Source organism: Macaca thibetana, chromosome 2 (assembly GCF_024542745.1).
Source record: "Macaca thibetana thibetana isolate TM-01 chromosome 2, ASM2454274v1, whole genome shotgun sequence".
Classification (NCBI taxonomy): domain Eukaryota; kingdom Metazoa; phylum Chordata; class Mammalia; order Primates; family Cercopithecidae; genus Macaca; species Macaca thibetana.
The window spans coordinates 101,249,118-101,266,705 of NC_065579.1; the positions used below are offsets into that span (position 1 = coordinate 101,249,118).

Below are 17,588 nucleotides of genomic sequence, written 5' to 3' on the forward strand. Positions count from 1 at the left end.
GGCCACACTGCAGTGCACAGGGCAGAGGACTTTGGGGCCATGAAGACAACCAACACTTCCAATTTCCCCTCACATAGATTTGTTGTAGACCAGCTCGACCATCTCAGTGTCACCAAGAAATGGTTCTAACCCTGAGCTATCAAACTCCCCCAAACTTTTATTTGTATTTTTCTTTTGGAGACAATGTCTCACTCTGTCACCAGGCTGGAGTGCAGTGGCATGATCTTGGCTCACTGTAGCCTCGACCTCTGGGGCTTGGGTGATTCTCCCACCTCAGCCCCCCAAACAGCTGGGACTACGCATGTGCACCAAAATGCCTGGCTAATTTTTTAAAAAATTTTTATAATAGTTTTGCTTTGGCATCCCAAGGTGTTAGGATTATGGAGGTGTGAGCCACTGCGTCCAGCTACCCTTCAATCTTGTAGATCACAGGGCTGCCCTGTCTTTATCTGGTCGTGGAACTAAAACTGTAGCTTCTATAAAAATGTAAGCCTTTGGACCAGAAACTTATTAAAACATACAAATATAAAACAAAACAAAATAAAAAATAAAACACAAATATGAGTATAGTGGTCTGCATATAGAATACCTGGGACTCTAACCACTCTAATACTTAAAAATATAATCACTGTCCTATTGTGTTTCTTGTCTCTTTAACCTGACAGGAAGATACCAGGGATTTCCTGGGGGAACACATGGTATAAAATGTATTTTGAAAAAAGCTACAATAAAGCTACAAACTATGATTTGGAGGTACCTGCTTAAGTATGAGATACTTGATAGGGGCTTTATCATGCAAAGTTAGTTTGCTTAAATGCCTACACTTAAATGCAGTTTTTCAGTTAAACATATTCCTAAAAATAACATTTTATTCTGGGACTTGACTACAAAAAGCAGACATTTAAATTAAGTAAAAATGGCCGGGTGCAATGGCACACGCCTGTAATCCCAGCACTTTGGGAAGCCCAGATGGGCAGATCAATTGAGGTCAGGAGATTGAGACTAGCCTGGCCAACAGGGCAAAACCCCATAAAAATACAAAAATTAGCTGGGCTTGGTAGCAGGCGCCTGTAATCCCAGCTACTCGGGAGGCTGAGGCAGGAGAATCGCTTAAACCTGGGAAGCGGAGGTTGCAGTGAGCTGATATCGCACCACCGAACTCCAGCCTGGACAACACAGTGAGACCCTGTCTCGAAAAAAGAATAAAATAAAATGAAAAATGAAAAATACAATGAAGTGAGAGCACTGTTTAAAATAAAAAAGTAATTAAAACTATTAAAAATAAGCAAATTAAAATTTGAGAGCAGAAAAATATAACTGAAATTTAAAAATGAATCAATGGATGAGCTTAGCTAATTCAATACAGAAGGTAAATCAGTGAACTTTAAAAAGAGGGCAACAGAAACCATGCAAACTGAAGCATAGGGAGAAAAGAGCTGAAAAAAGTTTGACAGAGATGTGGTGCTCTGTGAGACAGTATCAAGCGGTTTAACAACATGTATATAATTGGAGTCCCAGGAAAAGGGACAATGGTATAAAAAGATATATTTGAAAAAATTTCCATATTTGATGAAAACTACCAATCATGAATCTAAAATGTACAAGAATCAAAGCAGATTAAACACAAAGAAAACAAAACCAAAGTATATAATAAACCACTAAAAACTGTTTATAAAAGACAAAATCAAGATATATGGGGGAAAAAGATAATTATATTTTTGTTATAAACTATTATTAAAAAATGGAAACATCTTTTAAGTGTTGAAAGGAAAAAAATATAAATTTAGAATTCCATATCCACTGAAAGTATCTGTCATAATAAACCTGCACATGGATGTTTTTAATAGCTTTATTTATAATTGCCAAAAGTTGGAAGCAACCAAGATGTCCTTCAGTAAGTGAATGATAAATAAACTGCGGTACACTCAGACATTCAGTGCTAAAAGGAAATGAGCTATCAGGCCATGAAAAGACATGGTAGAAGCCTCAATGCATATTGCTAAGTGAATGAAGCCAATCTGAAAAGGCTACCTACTGTAGCTAACTACTGGAAAAAGCAAAACTATGAAGACCGTAAAGAGATCAGTGGTTGCCAGGAACCGGGAAAGAGAGATGAGGAAAGAAGGCATGATGAATAAGAAGCGGTTCAAAAGGTTTTTAGGGCAGTGAAACTATTCTGTATGTTACTATGATGCTATATAGATGACACAATACCTTTGTTAAAACCCACAAATGTACAATACCAAGAATGGATCCTAATGTAAATTATGGACTTTGGGTGGTAATAATGTGTCATAGTAGATTCATCAATTGTAACAAATGTACCACTCTGGTGCTTTGATGTTGACAGAAAGGGAAGCTTGTGCATGTGCAGGGGGTATATGGAAACTCTCCGTACTTCCTGTTCAATTTTGCTATGCCAAAATAGAACTAAAATTGCTTTAAAAATAAAGACTATGGCCGGGCACGGTGGCTCACGCCTGTAATCCCAGCACTGGGAGGCCAAGGCGGGCAGATCACGAGGTCAGGAGATCGAGACCATCCTGGCTAACACAGTGAAACCCCGTCTCTACTAAAAAATACAAAAAATTAGCCGGGTATAGTGGTGGGCGCCAGTAGTCCCAGCTACTTGGGAGGCTGAGGCAGGAGAATGGCGTGAACCCGGGAGGCGGAGCTTGCAGTGAGCCGAGATCATGCCACTGCAGTCCAGCCTGGGCAACAGAGCAAGACTCCATCTCAAAAAAAAAAAAAAAAAAAAAAAAAAAAAAAACCACTACTTTTTAAAAAGTGGTAAGATAAATACCTTTCTTCAGACAAAAGCTGACAAAATGCATCAACAGTAGATCTGAAATACTAGAAATGTTAAAGGAAATTCTTTAGGTTAAAGGAAAACGATTCCAGACGGAAATTCAAATCTACACGAGAGAATGAAGTGCTGGAAATGGTAAATATGTGGGTAAATACAGGACTTAATGGTAGATTGTGATAAGATAAATATGCATACTGTAAACCTTACAATACTGTTTTTCAAATGTGTAGGTCTCAAGATCCCTTTATACTTTTAAAACACTGAGGACTGCAAAGAGCTTTTATTCATATGGGTTATAGCTATCAAAATTTTTCATATTAGAAATTAAGTTAAACTGAGAAAAAAATCAAGCATTATTTTAAAATAACATTAGCAAATCTATTATATAACAATAATATAATTTTTTGTGAAAAATAACTGTTTTCCAAAACTAAAGCACTTCAGTTAAGAGTGGCAGTTTTACATTTTGGAAATCACTTTCAACAACTCACTTAGAATATAGCTGAAGTCTCACTGCCTTCTGCATTAAAATATGTCATGTGCTCCCTGGAAAATTCCATGGCATATTTGTGAATGTACCAAATGTGACAGAGGAATGTAATGTTTTCATATTATTATTAAAACAGCTTTGGCCGGGTGCGGTGGCTCAAGCCTGTAATCCCAGCACTTTGGGAGGCCGAGGCGGGTGGATCACGAGATCAGGAGATCGAGACTATCCTGGCTAACATGGTGAAACCCCGTCTCTACTAAAAATACAAAAAACTAGCCGGGCGTGGTGGCGGGCGCCTGTAGTCTCAGCTACTTGGGAGGCTGAGGCCGGAGAATGGCGTGAACCCGGGAGGCGGAGCTTGCAGTGAGCCGAGATCACGCCACTGCACTCCAGCCTGGGAGACACAGCGAGACTCCGTCTCAAAAAAAAAAAAAAAAACAGCTTTGACCTTGTGGCTCCCTTGAAAGGGTCTTAGGAACCCTAGGGGTCCCCATACCAAACATTTTGAGAACCACTGTCTTAAAACAACCACCAAGAAGTAAAGCAGGCCAGGTGTGGTAGCTCACACCTGTAATCCCAGCACTTTGGGAGGCCACAACAGGAAAATTGCTTGACACCAGAAGTTTGAGACCAGCCTGGTCACCAACACCACGAGACCCTGTCTCTACAAAAATGTACAAAAATTAGCTACTTGGGTGGCTAAGACGGGAGGATCATGTGGGCCTGGGAGGTGGAGACTACAGTGAGCCCTGATGGTGCCACCGCACTCCAGCCTGGGAAACAGAGTGAGACCATGGCTCAAAAAAATAAAAAATAAAATAAAATAAAGAGGTATGGCTAAGTCAGTAGGAAAAAAACAAAACAAAAAAACACAGAATACTGAAATAAATTCTAAATCAATCCAAAAGAAAGCAAAGACAAATAAAAATTTAAAAACAAATAATAAGGCTGGGCACGGTGGCTCACACCTATAATCCCGGCACTTTGGGAGGCTGAGGCAGGTGGATCGCCTGAGGTCAGGAGTTTGAGACCAGCCTGGGTAACATGAAACCCAGTCTCTACTAAAAATACAAAAATTAGCCGGGCGTGGTGGCGGGTGCCTGTAATCCCAGCTACTCAGGAGGCTGAGGCAGGAAAATTGCTTGAACCCAGGAGGCAGAGATTGCAGTGAGCCAAGATCATGCCACTGTACTCCAGCCCGGGTGACAGAGCAAGAATCTGTCTCGGCGGCCGGGCGCGGTGGCTCAAGCCTGTAATCCCAGCACTTTGGGAGGCCGAGGCGGGCGGATCACAAGGTCAGGAGATCAAGACCACAGTGAAACCCCGTCTCTACTAAAAAATACAAAAAAAAATTAGCCGGGCGCGGTGGCGGGCGCCTGTAGTCCCAGCTACTCAGGAGGCTGAGGCAGGAGAATGGCGGGAACCCGGGAGGCGGAGCTTGCAGTGAGCCGAGATCGCGCCACTGCACTCCAGCCTGGGCAACAGCGTGAGACTCCGTCTCAAAAAAAAAAAAAAAAAAAAAAAAAAAAGAATCTGTCTCTAAAAATAAATAAATAAATAAAAACAAATAACAAGAGGGTAGATCTTAAGTCCAAACCTACTGATATGTTTAACACACCAATTAAAAGGCAGAGGACTGTCAGAGTCATGACTAGCAAAAAGGTGTTATAAAATAACCATCCTGGCCAGGCAGGGTGGCTCACACCTGTAATCCCAGCACTTTGGGAGGCCAAGACGAGTGGATCACCTGAAGTCAGGAGTTCAAGACCAGCCTGGCCAACATGGTGAAACCCCATCTCTACTTCAAAAACAAAAATCAGCCAGGTGTGGGGGCAGGTGCCTGTAATCCCAGTTACTCAGTAGGCTGAGGCATGAGAATTGTTTGAACCCGGGAGGCAGAGGTTGCAATGAGCCGAGATCGCACCACTGCACTCCAGCCTGGGTGACAGAATGAGACTGTCTCAGAGAGGGGGAGAAAAAAAAAAAGCCATCCTTAAAGACTGAATTGCTTTGCACAAGTACTTGTCAATTCCTTTATTTACAGAATCATTTCTGAATTTTAGGGCCTACAGACATAAGCCTCGAGATAAATTTTACTAAAAAAAATTCAAAGGTTTCCTCCCACCATACAAAGGTTCGTATTCTTTTACATTTTCTTTTACATTTTCAAATTCCCAAGGTCTATCCCCAACAATGCCCTTCCAACCTCATGCTGGATTACAAGTTTTATGATGCCTATGTTCCTCCTACAAGTAAACAGAGCTATTCCCCAAACATATCCCAAACATTCCCCTCCTTCCCTGCCTTTGCTCCAGCTTTCCTTTTAGCCTATCTTTGCTTACTGAAAAATTCCTCATCCTTTAAAGCTCAAATGCTTTAAAGGACTTTCTCACAAAGTCCTCATAACTTCCTCTGGTTGAGTTACTTCTATGTTCCCAGGATGAAAAAGCAAGACAGAGCTATAAGCAACCACTTGTACCATGCTGAGGAGGCAGGTGGTGCAGGACTGCCAGTGTAGGCAGGGACAGACTTGAAGGAGAAGTAATCTAGAAAGAGGCTGGTCTGAAGTCTAGGGGAATATGCGTATCTCCTAAGAACTCAGCTCTTGGGTATAGAGAAATTAATCTGATTGATTCTATATGTGAATTTCTGACTGAAAACCAAGACCAAATCTTAACACTTGCACTCAAGTAACTAAAGTTATAAGCCCTGTCGTGGTTTGATCATATTCTCTCTTTTTATTTTTTTTGAGACAGAGTCTTGCTCATGTTGCCCAGGTTGGAGTGCAGTGGTGCAATCTCGGCTCACTGCAACCCCCGTCTCCGGGGTTCAAGCAATTCTCTTGCCTCAGCCTTTCGAGCAGCTGGGATTACTATGTGCTCAGGCATGTGCCACCATGCCCAGCTAATTTTTCTATTTTTAGTAGAGACAGGGTTTCACCATGTGGGCCAGGCTGGTCTCAAACTCCTGACCTCAGGTGATCCACCCGCCTGGGCCTCCCAAAGTGCTGGGAATACAGGCGTGAGCCACAAGGTTTCACCATGTTGGCTAGGCTAGTCTTGAACTCCTGGGCTCAAGTGATCGGGCCACCTTGGCCTCCCAAAGTGAGCTGCCGTGCCTAGCCTGTGATGATTCTTTTTGGGAGAGAAGATCTCTACCTTTATTTGTTCACAACAGGAAATACATTTGGCAGCTTAATTCTTTGTGCACTCTCATTATTATTATTTGAATCCCAGGAGGGATTTATTTATATATACATACAGTGGCAGAAAAGAATAAAAGGGCCTCTCCAATCTTCTCTAACAACTGTGTGAAGCTGACACCTTTGAATCTCCATTAGAAGTACTACTCTATAACCCCCCGAGGCAGTTAAGAGCTAATATTAGGAGGAATGTTTTCTCTTTATAATCTCCCGTTCCCTTTCATTTTTATACATATACCTCCCCCAACAAACATGAACACATCAATATATCAGAATTAATTGTGAATTAAGTGTTAGATTTAGCTTAGTGCTCTTTTCCTTCCTAGGATAGACTATATTTTCTTTTGCAGGCCTCTAAAGTCCTTGTTTGTTGTCTACAAAAATTTTTAAAAATTAGCCAGGCATGGTGGCACGCATCTATAGTCCTGGCTACTCAGGAGGCTGAGACGAAAGGATTACTTGAGCCGGGGAGTTCGAGGTTACGGTAAGCTATATTTGCACCACTGTACTCCAGCCTGGGCTACAGAGTGAGGGAGACCCTGCCTCTAAAAACAAATCAAAGCAAACCAAACGACAAAATAAATAAATCCCTCAGTTTACCACTTAACCACATAATACTGTACATTTTCAAACCTTACCTTCCTATGACCCCTGGGAGCAATAACCTTGCCTTATACTCCTTTTGTATTCCCAGGTCTAGGCATGGCATTTGTGTGGAATAGGAACTCAAATGTCTGATAAATAACCAAAATGTAAAAGAGTGAGATTAAGTTCAGATCTGTGTGATTTAAAATGTGTATTTAGAGATCCAAAGTTCCAAGCTAGTGGATTGTAATTCAGGCATTGCCTTTTGGATATAATACTTCCAACAGCCTACTCTCCAGGCACACATGCACCTATGGTAACAGACGAGTAAAGATCAAACATAACCTGACAAATACACTCACTCTGGGTGGTTGGATATAGTAAAGTTTTATGATCATACTTCTCTTACAGTCAATCACAAACAATATTGCCAATTATTTAGACTTGAATGTGTAATTACCTTGGGACCTTGTATCACTTCAGATTCTGATCTAGCAGGTCTGGGAAAGGGAGTGAGAGTCTGCGTTTTTAACAGGTGGTGCCTGGTGCCGTTGGGTGCTGAGTAGACCTAACTATTACAATAAGCTCATTGCAAAGGTGCCAGCTCTATAGTCAACCCCTCCAGTCCATCTCCAGCAGACAGCCTTGTAAAAGGCAAATGTCACTGCTCAAATCACTTTAAAGGTTTCCCTTTCTCACCAGCTAGGCAGAGAATGAAGGTCTAATTATGTAGCATGGCACATAAGCTGCCCTTTTACTTGGCTCCTACTTCTCAGCTCCTACTTTATGCTTGGCTAGTTTGACGACCTGGATTTCCTAATACAGGTCTTCATATAAGAAAGGCAATTCCTTGAGCATTAAATAAGCAGCAGTGAACTTCATGCCCATTCCTCATTTGTTTTGAAAGGCCTAATTTAATATGCATATACTAGACCAAAAGACTGCATCAAGATTAATAGTTACGGTGTCCATGAACTTGGGCTTACAAGAAGGGTAAGGCCTCCAACATGCTTTATAAACTTGGCCCCAGAACTCAGCTATATTGCTGCACCAGATCTTTTCTTAATCCCTTTGTTTATTTTTCAAAAGATGTAACTAACACAGTACAGAAGTCTGGAAATGGGAGTTGTGATTTTTGTTTGTATTTAAGCTTACATATAATTTAAATGGCAAGTGCTTAGCAGGCTTGGGCATATTCCTAAATGATTCAGGAAAACAAGACAGCACAACAGCTAGAGTGAAGTGGCTACGTGATTTATGTGATTCATTTGAAATTTAGCAGACTCCACATGGATTGAACTTAAGTGTGTATCTTTTGCAAATGCCAAACACATGTGAAAAGAGAAAAACATTTCCTCCAGAAGTGAATAAAATATAAACAGAAGAATGAATTCATTTCTACTTTAATCCCTTCTCACTCCAGCTCTTTGTCTTCCCTCTTCCTTCTTCCACCTATTCCCAATAATTTAACCAGTCAAGTACTTAATTATTTTCAAAATTAAAAAAATATTATTCAGGTTTTAGAACATAAAAATATGATATCTGATTTCATTCAAGACACTTCATATAGTCAGCTGTAGTGGCTCATGCCTATAATCCCAACACTTTGGGAGGCTGAAACAGCCAGATTGCTTGAGGTCAGGAGTACAAGGCCAGCCTGGGCAACATGACGAAATCTCATCTCTACTAAAAATACAAACGTTAGCCGGGCATGGAGTGCACATCCATAGTCCCAGCTACTCGGGAGGTTAAGGCAGGAGAATTGCTTGAACCCAGGAGGCAGAGGTTACAGTGAGCTGAGAGTGTGCCACTGCACTCCAGCCTGGGCAACAGAGTGAGACTCCGTCTCATTTAAAAAAAAGAAAAAAAAAGGCAGAGAGAGAGAACAAGAGAGGCCCTGAAGCAATCATAGTAAGGGGTGTTCAAAACACCCCTTGGCCATATTTGGCCATATATCTCCCTCAAAAGAGTAAGTAGTTAGCATGCATTTGAGTCTCTGAATGTCTAAAAAAGACCATTCTTTCCCCCTGACTTCATCTCTACACCTTGATACATGCATGGTCACTCACTTATTTTTCAGAATAAGGAAAAAAGAATCCCAAGACCATGTGACTACTGGCCTTATAGAATGACAGAACAAAGACTCCCAAATGATCAGGAAATACATGTGTAAGCCACACTCACCTTCATGGGGTTTTCATCATATGTTGGAGTTCCCAGGTCCATCTCAGCTTCATGCTCAAGGCTGGCATCATCTCCTGGACTTTCCCAAGTAGGAGGATCCCACTGAGTCTGCCTAGAAAGAGAAAAAATAGCCATGCTGTCAGGGCTAGGAAACAGAATCCTGACATAAACATCACTGTTCATACATACATAAAACACAACATACAATAAGACATAGAATAAGTCAGCTCCATGAGTTAGAGACAAACTTTTTCTATCTTCCTAACAGCAATGACTTCAGCACAGAGACGTGCCCCTCCTCATTGTCCCTATTTCTGTGGGCAATGATGTGGCAACACTGACTGGATGTCAAAAAGAGCCGTAAATCCGAACATCCTGTCTCTCACCTGACTCTTAATGTCATGACTCGGCAAAGCCTAAAATGTACAAGAAATAGGTCCCTGCCTATGTCACCCCTCTGTAGATGAAGAGGTAAACAGTGACTACCTAGCATATAATTGGAGCAAAATAAATCATGTAATACCTCTCGCAATCCTTGACCATGTGAGAAAATTATCCCTTGCTTCAGGAGTTTTCTTTTTAATAGTTCTGCCCCTTTGGTTTAATGACTGACAAGAAAAATACGTACAGGTTAAAAACTTGTACCCTTGGCCAGGCATGGTGGCTCATGCCTGTACTCCCAGCACTTTGGGAGGCTGAGGCAGGTGGATTACCTGAGGTCAGGAGTTCGAGACCAGCCTGGCCAACACGGTGAAACCCCATCTCTACTAAAAATACAAAAAATTAGCCAGTCGTGGTGGCAGGCGCCTGTAATCCCAGCTACTCAGGAGGCTGAGTCAGTAGAATATCTTCAACCTGGGAGGCAGAGGTTGCAGTGAGCCGAGATCGTGCCATTGCACTCCAGCCTGGGCAACAAGAGTGAAACTCCATCTTAAAAAACAAACAAAAACACAAAAACCTGTACTCTCTGCTAAAAATATTCTCGACCAACTGCAAAAAGAAGGTTTCAGCCATGTTAACTCATTAAATGTTTACAGTCATTTTGAAAATAAGCAGGCAAAGATTTTTCTTTTTAAAAAAAGATCTGTAGGATAAAAAGTGGAAGTAAGGATATTCACGTTCAGGAGTCTGAAGCCAGCTGTAACAGAGAATGTTATGAGGACAGTGACTTAAAATGTCAAAAGCCTCAAAGGATCTAACAAATCTGGCAGGTCAATCTTGTCACTATAGTCTTCTGCTTTACCACCACATCAATCTTTAGTCAACAACATAACAACATTAAAGACACTTAAGATAAATCTGTGTGTGTGTGTGTATATAGTATGTATATAGTTGTAAAAATAGGCTTACCTCTGACCTATGGAACTCATTTATTTTAAAAGGCTCAACATTTCTATCACAATAAAAGAACCACAAACAGCTAAGGGTGTTATCATAGAAATTGAACAAATATATATATATATGTCTGTTCTTAGCTACCAGATAAAACCTAGAAAAGACAGGAAAGGTACACATATAAATAAGAAATACAAACTTTTTTTTTTTTTTTGATTCTGAGATAGAGTCTCACTCTGTCGCCCAGGCTGGAGTGCAATGGCATGATCTCAGCTCACTGCAACCTCTGCCTCCTGGGTTCAAGCGATTCTCCTGCGTCAGCCTCCTGAGCAGCTAGGATTACAGGCGCATGCCACCACGCCTGGCTAGTTTTTGTATTTTTAGTAGAGGCAGGGTTTCACCATGTTGGTCAGGCTGATTTCGAACTCCTGACCTCATGATCTGCACGCCTCAGCCTCCCAAAGTGCTGGGATTACAGGCGTGAGCCACCATGTCCGGCCCAAACGATTTTTATTTTTGGAAGATTGATAGAATATTAAGAAGCTTGTTTTGGTGTTAAAAAACAAAGTTCTGGCCAGGCGTGGTGGCTCACACCTGTAATCCCAGCACTTTGGGAGGCTGAGGCGTGCAGATCATGAGGTCAGGAGTTCGAAACCAGCCTGACGAGGCGGGTGGATCACCTGAGGTCAGGAGTTTGAGACCAGCCTGGCCAACATGGTTAAACGCTGTCTCTACTGAAAATACCAAAAAAAAAAAAAAAAAAAAAAAAAAAATTAGTTGGGCATGGTGGCAGGCACCTATAATCCCTGCTACTCAGGAAGCTGAGAGGCAGGAGAATTACTTGAACCCTGGAGGCAGAGGTTGCAGCGAGCCTAGATCGTGCCACTGCACTCCAGTGTGGGCAACAAGAGTGAAAACTCTTTCTCAAAAAAAAAAAAAAAGTTCTGGTTAAACCACACATAGTTTTTAAAATCATTACACATTCAATTAGCAACATAATGAGGGCTCATTTTATAAAAGCCTTTTTGTTTTTTGAGACAGAGTTTCACTCTGTCACCCAGGCTGGAGTACAGTGGTGCAATCTTGGCTCACTGCAACCTCTGCCTCTAGAGTTCAAGTAATTCTCCTGCCTCTCAGCTTCCCAAGTAGCAGGGATTTACAGGCACCTGCCACCACACCCAACTAATTTTTATATCTGGAGTAGAGACAGGGTTTCACCATGTTGGCCAGGTTGGTCTTGAACTCCTGAAATCAGGTGATCTGCACGTCCTGGCCTCCCAGAGTGCTGGGATTACAGGCGTGAGCCACTGCACCCAGCCTATAGAAGCATTTTAATGCAAATAAGGAAGGCCCTTCTAAGCAGAAAGCATATAGGGAAAATATATGAAAATTTTAAACTTCTTTATGTCACAAGACATCAGAAACAAAAACATCTGCAATACTCTTGATAAAGAAATCTAACACTGGACAGAAAATGGGTAGATGTCCCAAACAAATTAACTCACAAAAGATACAAATGACCAACAATCCAACGAAGACATCCCATCTCAATAGTAAAATAACTGAAAATAAAAATATTTCCCACCTGTTAGACTTGCAAGGTTAAAAGAGAGGACATGAGGACATGATGGAAAAGGATTTTTTTTTGTTTTGTTTTTTTTTGGAGACAAGGTCTTGCTCTGTCACCCAGCCCAGAATGCAGTGGCACAATCATGGCTCACTACAGATCTGACCTCCTGCCTCAAGTGATCCTCTTGCCTCAGTCTCCCAACTAGTTGTGACTACAGGTGCACACCACCATGCCCAGCTAATTTTGTATTTTTTGTAGAGATGGGGTTTCACTATGGTGCCCAAGCTGGTCTCAAACTCTTGGGCTCAAGCGATCCTCCTGCCCCAGCCTCCCAAAGCATCAGGATTACAGGCATGAGCTGCTGTACATGACTAAAAGGAACTTATACACTTTTTTTTTGTGAGAGTCCAAATTGATACAAACTATTGTTTAATGGTAAGCTGACAATATTTCTCAATTTAAAACGTGTACCTGTTTTGCCCAACAATTCCACTTCTAGGTACCCTCTTGAAGAAGTAGTAAGATTAGTGTCCCTAAGGATGTCCAGGGTTATAGTTACATATAAAATAGTGAAGACCTATCAATCAGAGTGAGTTAAATACAATTTGATATAGCTATACAATAGAGCAGGGGTTGGCAAACTTTCTCTGTAAATGATTAGATGATAAATATTTTGACCTGTGAGCCATATGGTTTCTATCACAACTACTCTGTCATTGTAGTGTGAAAGCAACCGTAGACAATTTGTAAGCAAATGTGCATGGTTGTGTTCCAATAAAACTTTATTTGCCAAAACAAGTGGCCTGTGGGCATAGTTTGCCAGCCCTGCAACAAAGTATAAACAATTACTAAAACTAACAGTTGTAGCTGGGTGTGGTGCCTCACGCCTGTCATCCCAGCATTTTGGGAGGCTTAGGTGGGAGGATCGCTTGAAGCCACGAGTTCGTGAAGATCAGTCTGGGCAACAAAGCAAGACTCTGTCTCTACAAAAAAAAGAAAAAAAAATTTTTTTAAAGAAAAAATTCCATAGTTCTATGTTAACTGATAAAGCTCTATAAAACAGATTAGTAAATAAAGCAGACTACAAAAACATGTATCTTAACAATTTACGTAAGAGTATAGAGATGAGTGTATATATATACACACACACACACACACACACACAAAGTACATATACCTACATAAAGCTATCTGTCTAAAAGGTATTTTAAAAACATTAGTTATCTCTGAGTAGTGGCAGCTCCAGTAATTATACTTCCTTTTTAGTACTTTTCTACTATATTTGCTTTCTATAACAAGCGTAAATAATATGTGTCAAGGATAAACAATCTAGCTATTTAATCTGGAAATAGAAGAGTGCTGTCAGTAAAAAAAATTCAACAGCAGAGTTGAGTAGCTATGATACAGACTGCTTGGCTGGCAAAACCTAAAATATTTATTTTCTGGCCTTTTACAGAAAAGATGTCTGTGACCCCTGATACTTTACAATATTAGATGAAGAAACATTTAAAAAATCTCCTTAGCTTCTTCCAAGAGTCTTGTGGATTAAAAATACACCAAAACTGGCGGATGCGGTGGCTCAATCCCAACACTTTAGGAGGCCAAGGCAGGTGGATCACCTGAGGTCAGGAGTTCGAGACCAGCCTGACCAACAAGGTGAAATCCCATCTCCGCTAAGAACACAAAAATTAGCCAGGCATGGTGGTATATGCCTGAAATCCCAGCTACTGGGGGAGGCTGAGGTATGAGAATCACTTGACCACGGGAGACAGAGGTTGCAGTGAGTCGAGATCACACCACTGTACTCCAGCCTGCGTGACAAAATAAATAAAATAAAAATACACTAAAACAAATAAAAAAAGAACCAAAGTCTAAAGTCTAAAATACATTTAAGATGTAATTCTGGAAATCCAGCGCCTTCAAGTGCAGTGAACAGCTAATGACAAGAAGTTTACAACTGTAAAACTCCCCTTATAGTGGCAACTTCTTTGATCAAGTAAAAGCAGACATGGGAATGCCCATACAGCTCTTCTTACCTTGTGATCACATGGTAGTAATAAATCTTCCCTTCTGGATCTCGGGCTGTCTTCCAATTGGGAGGTAAGACAATGGTTTTTGGTTTGGGTGGAGAGGGGGGCGGCAGATCCAAGAGATTATTTGTCACAACCATTTCAGACTACAAAGAAAACACACACATTTTTGATCAGTGATCTCTCTCTTAATCTGGCTGAATAGGACAAAATAGTCCACTTAAATATGCAAAAATGTACATCTACCTCCTCTTAAAAAAAGGATAAAGGAAAGGTACAATCTAGGAAATAAGGGACAGTATATATAAAGAGTTTTACAGAGTTATCAGAAAATTGACAGTTGGCTCTAAGTTTACCATCCAAAATACCATATTAAAAAACAGCCAGCAGTTTATCATATAGAGCAGCATTTTTCAGCTTTAAAACACCAATTCTAAGGCACATCAACTGCTGGATGCCAATTAACTAAATGGGCTCCAGAAATATCTTTATCTGAAAAAAAAAAAAAAAAAAAAGAAAAACCAAAAAAACCCCTGAGAAGCAAATATGACAGAATGTTAACATTTATCCATTATATTTTTTCTGTACTTGAAACCTCAAAACTATAAAATATTAGTGCCACATTCTGAAAAACATAAAAACCTCAAAATCACTTATGGACTGATTTTTGTTTCCCCAAAACATGTATGTTGAAGCCCTAATCCTGCTGTGACTGTTATTGGGACACAGGGCCTGTAAAGAGCTAATTAAGATTAATGAAGTCATAAGAGTGAGGACTTTATCTAATAGGATGGTGTCCTTATTAGAAGAGAAGTCGGCCAGGCGCGGTGGCTCACGCCTGTAATCCCAGCACTTTGGGAGGCCGAGGTGGGCGGATCACGAGGTCAGGAGATCGAGACCATCCTGGCTAACATGGTGAAACCCCGTCTCTACTAAAAATACAAAAAAAAATTAGCCGGGCGTGGTGGTGGGCGCCTGTAGTCCCAGCTACTCAGGAGGCTGAGGCAGGAGAATGGGGTGAACCCAGGAGGCGGAGCTTGCAGTGAGCAGAGATCGCGCCACTGCACTCCAGCCTGGGTGACAGAGCGAGACTCCGTCTTAAAAAAAAAAAAAAAAAAAAAAAAAGAAGAGAAGTGACACCAGAGGACACTCGCAGAGAAAAGCCATATACAGCAAGAAGGTAACCATTTACAAGCCAAGGAGATAGGACTCAGGAGAAACCAACACTGCTGACACCTTGATCTTGGACTTCCAGCCTCAAGAACTGTGAGAAAATTTCTGTTATTTAATCCACTCACTCTGTGGTATTTTGCTACAGCAGCCCTAGCAGACTAGCAATCACAAGAATATATACTCGTTCCTTCTTTCAAGCCTATTAATGAAGAATACTTTTTTCAGCTTTACCTTTACTTGCATAGTTAAAGAGGAACCTGAAGACCCCAGGCTCAGATAAAATGTGTTCACTTTTTTTTTTTTTTTTTTTTTTGAGACGGAGTCTCGGTCTGTCGCCCAGGCTGGAGTGCAGTGGCCGGATCTCAGCTCACTGCAAGCTCCGCCTCCCGGGTTCACGCCATTCTCCTGCCTCAGCCTCCCGAGTAGCTGGGACTACAGGCGCCCGCCGCCTCGCCCGGCTGGTTTTTTGTATTTTTTAGTAGAGACGGGGTTTCACCGTGTTAGCCAGGATGGTCTCGATCTCCTGACCTCGTGATCCGCCGGTCTCGGCCTCCCAAAGTGCTGGGATTACAGGCTTGAGCCACCGCGCCCGGCCAAAATGTGTTCACTTTTTAAGCAAATATGGGTCTTTGAGCATTCTTGCTTTGTGTATACTCTTCTTTACTCTTATTTCACCTAGCTGGGGTTTTTTGGCCCAGCTTAAGTTTCAATTCCTCCATTACCCCATCCTTTAGCTTATAAAGTGACCTCTTTTCCCCAAGCTTCTGTGTCACTTAATATTCTAAACCATTTATATCTTAATAGTTTAAGGCAAAAAAGAAAAAAATATATATTCCAAACCATTTAGTACTTATTCCCAACACAAAACTCTATTTTTAGTGTAGTCATCATTTTCTCTTGTGACCATCATCTCTCTCTTATTTGAAAGATCAGCTTTAAGAATACAAATGGAAACTTATTTATGTTTGTATTAAAAATGCCTAGTCAGCCGAGCACAGTGGCTCATGCAGTCAGGAGTTTGAGACCATCCTGGCCAACATGGTGAAACCCTGTCTCTACTAAAAATACAAAAATATTAGCCGGGTGTGGTGGTGTGCACTTGTAATCCCAGCTATTCAAGAGGCTGAGGCAGGAGAATTGCCTGAACCTGGGAGGCGGAGGTTGCAGTGAGCTGAGATCAAACCACTGCACTTCCTCCTGGGCAACAAAGCAAGACTCCATCTCAAAAAAAAAAAAAAAAGCCTAGAAGGGCTCAACTCATAACAACTACTCAAACATCTGCTCTAAGTACGCATTATCTTATTGTCCTGTTGTTTCACATACAGTATTTTTAGTCCATCTTCACTAATCCTGTCTAAAGCCACCATCAATTGCTAGATTGCTATGAGAGCTTTCTCCAGAACTGTCAGTGTTCTAAAGTGCTGATTTGACCATGCTATTCTGTTTAGTTTTTCAATTGTTTCCCATGCCAACCTCTTATTTTCCACTTTATCCGAAAACAACACCACCACTTTGAGATTTCACCATATCCTCCTACATATGTTGCAGAATACCAAAAGCTTATCTTAATATTAAACATTGTATAAAATTTTTTTTAAAAACATTGTACAACATGTATAGTGAAGTATATCACACAATTCTACATGCCTAGTCCATGGTGACTAGTACAGTATCATATTCTAGTACAGGTTAAGCAGCCCTAATACAAAAATACAAAACATCTTGAGTGCTGACATGACACTCAAAGGCCATGTTCAAAGGAAATGCTTATTGGAACATTTCAAGTTACAGATTTTCGTTTTTTTTTTTTTTTTTTTTTTTTTTTTTTTTTTGAGACGGAGTCTCGCTCTGTAGCCCGGGCTGGAGTGCAGTGGCCGGATCTCAGCTCACTGCAAGCTCTGCCTCCGGGGTTTACGCCATTCTCCTGCCTCAGCCTCCCAAGTAACTGGGATTACAGGCGCCCGCCATCTCACCCGGCTAGTTTTTTGTATTTTTTAGTAGAGACCGGGTTTCACCGTGTTCGCCAGGATGGTCTCGATCTCCTGACCTCGTGATCCACCCGTCTCGGCCTCCCAAAGTGCTAGGATTACAGGCTTGAGCCACCGCGCCCGGCCCAGATTTTCAAATTAGGGATGCTCAAGTGATAATTATAATGCAGATATTCCAGAATCCATAAAATTCTGAAATGTGAAATACTTCTGGTACCCTGA

General features: G+C 41.3%; 1 protein-coding gene across 4 annotated transcripts in view; it reads right to left on the reverse strand.

Moving 5' to 3' along the window:
- SETD2 (SET domain containing 2, histone lysine methyltransferase) overlaps window positions 1-17,588 on the reverse strand; it is a 155,236-nt gene that overhangs the window by 11,031 nt on the left and 126,617 nt on the right. For 3 of the 4 annotated variants that reach the window (XM_050780541.1, XM_050780542.1, XM_050780545.1), the window contains 2 exons: window positions 14,212-14,351; window positions 9,271-9,382 (listed from right to left, as the gene is read on the reverse strand). In XM_050780541.1, coding sequence (XP_050636498.1) covers window positions 9,271-9,382; window positions 14,212-14,351 — 252 coding nt within the window. Of the gene's footprint in view, window positions 1-9,270; window positions 9,383-13,042; window positions 13,159-14,211; window positions 14,352-17,588 lie in introns of those variants that run through there. The other variant, XM_050780543.1, reaches the window with a different exon arrangement.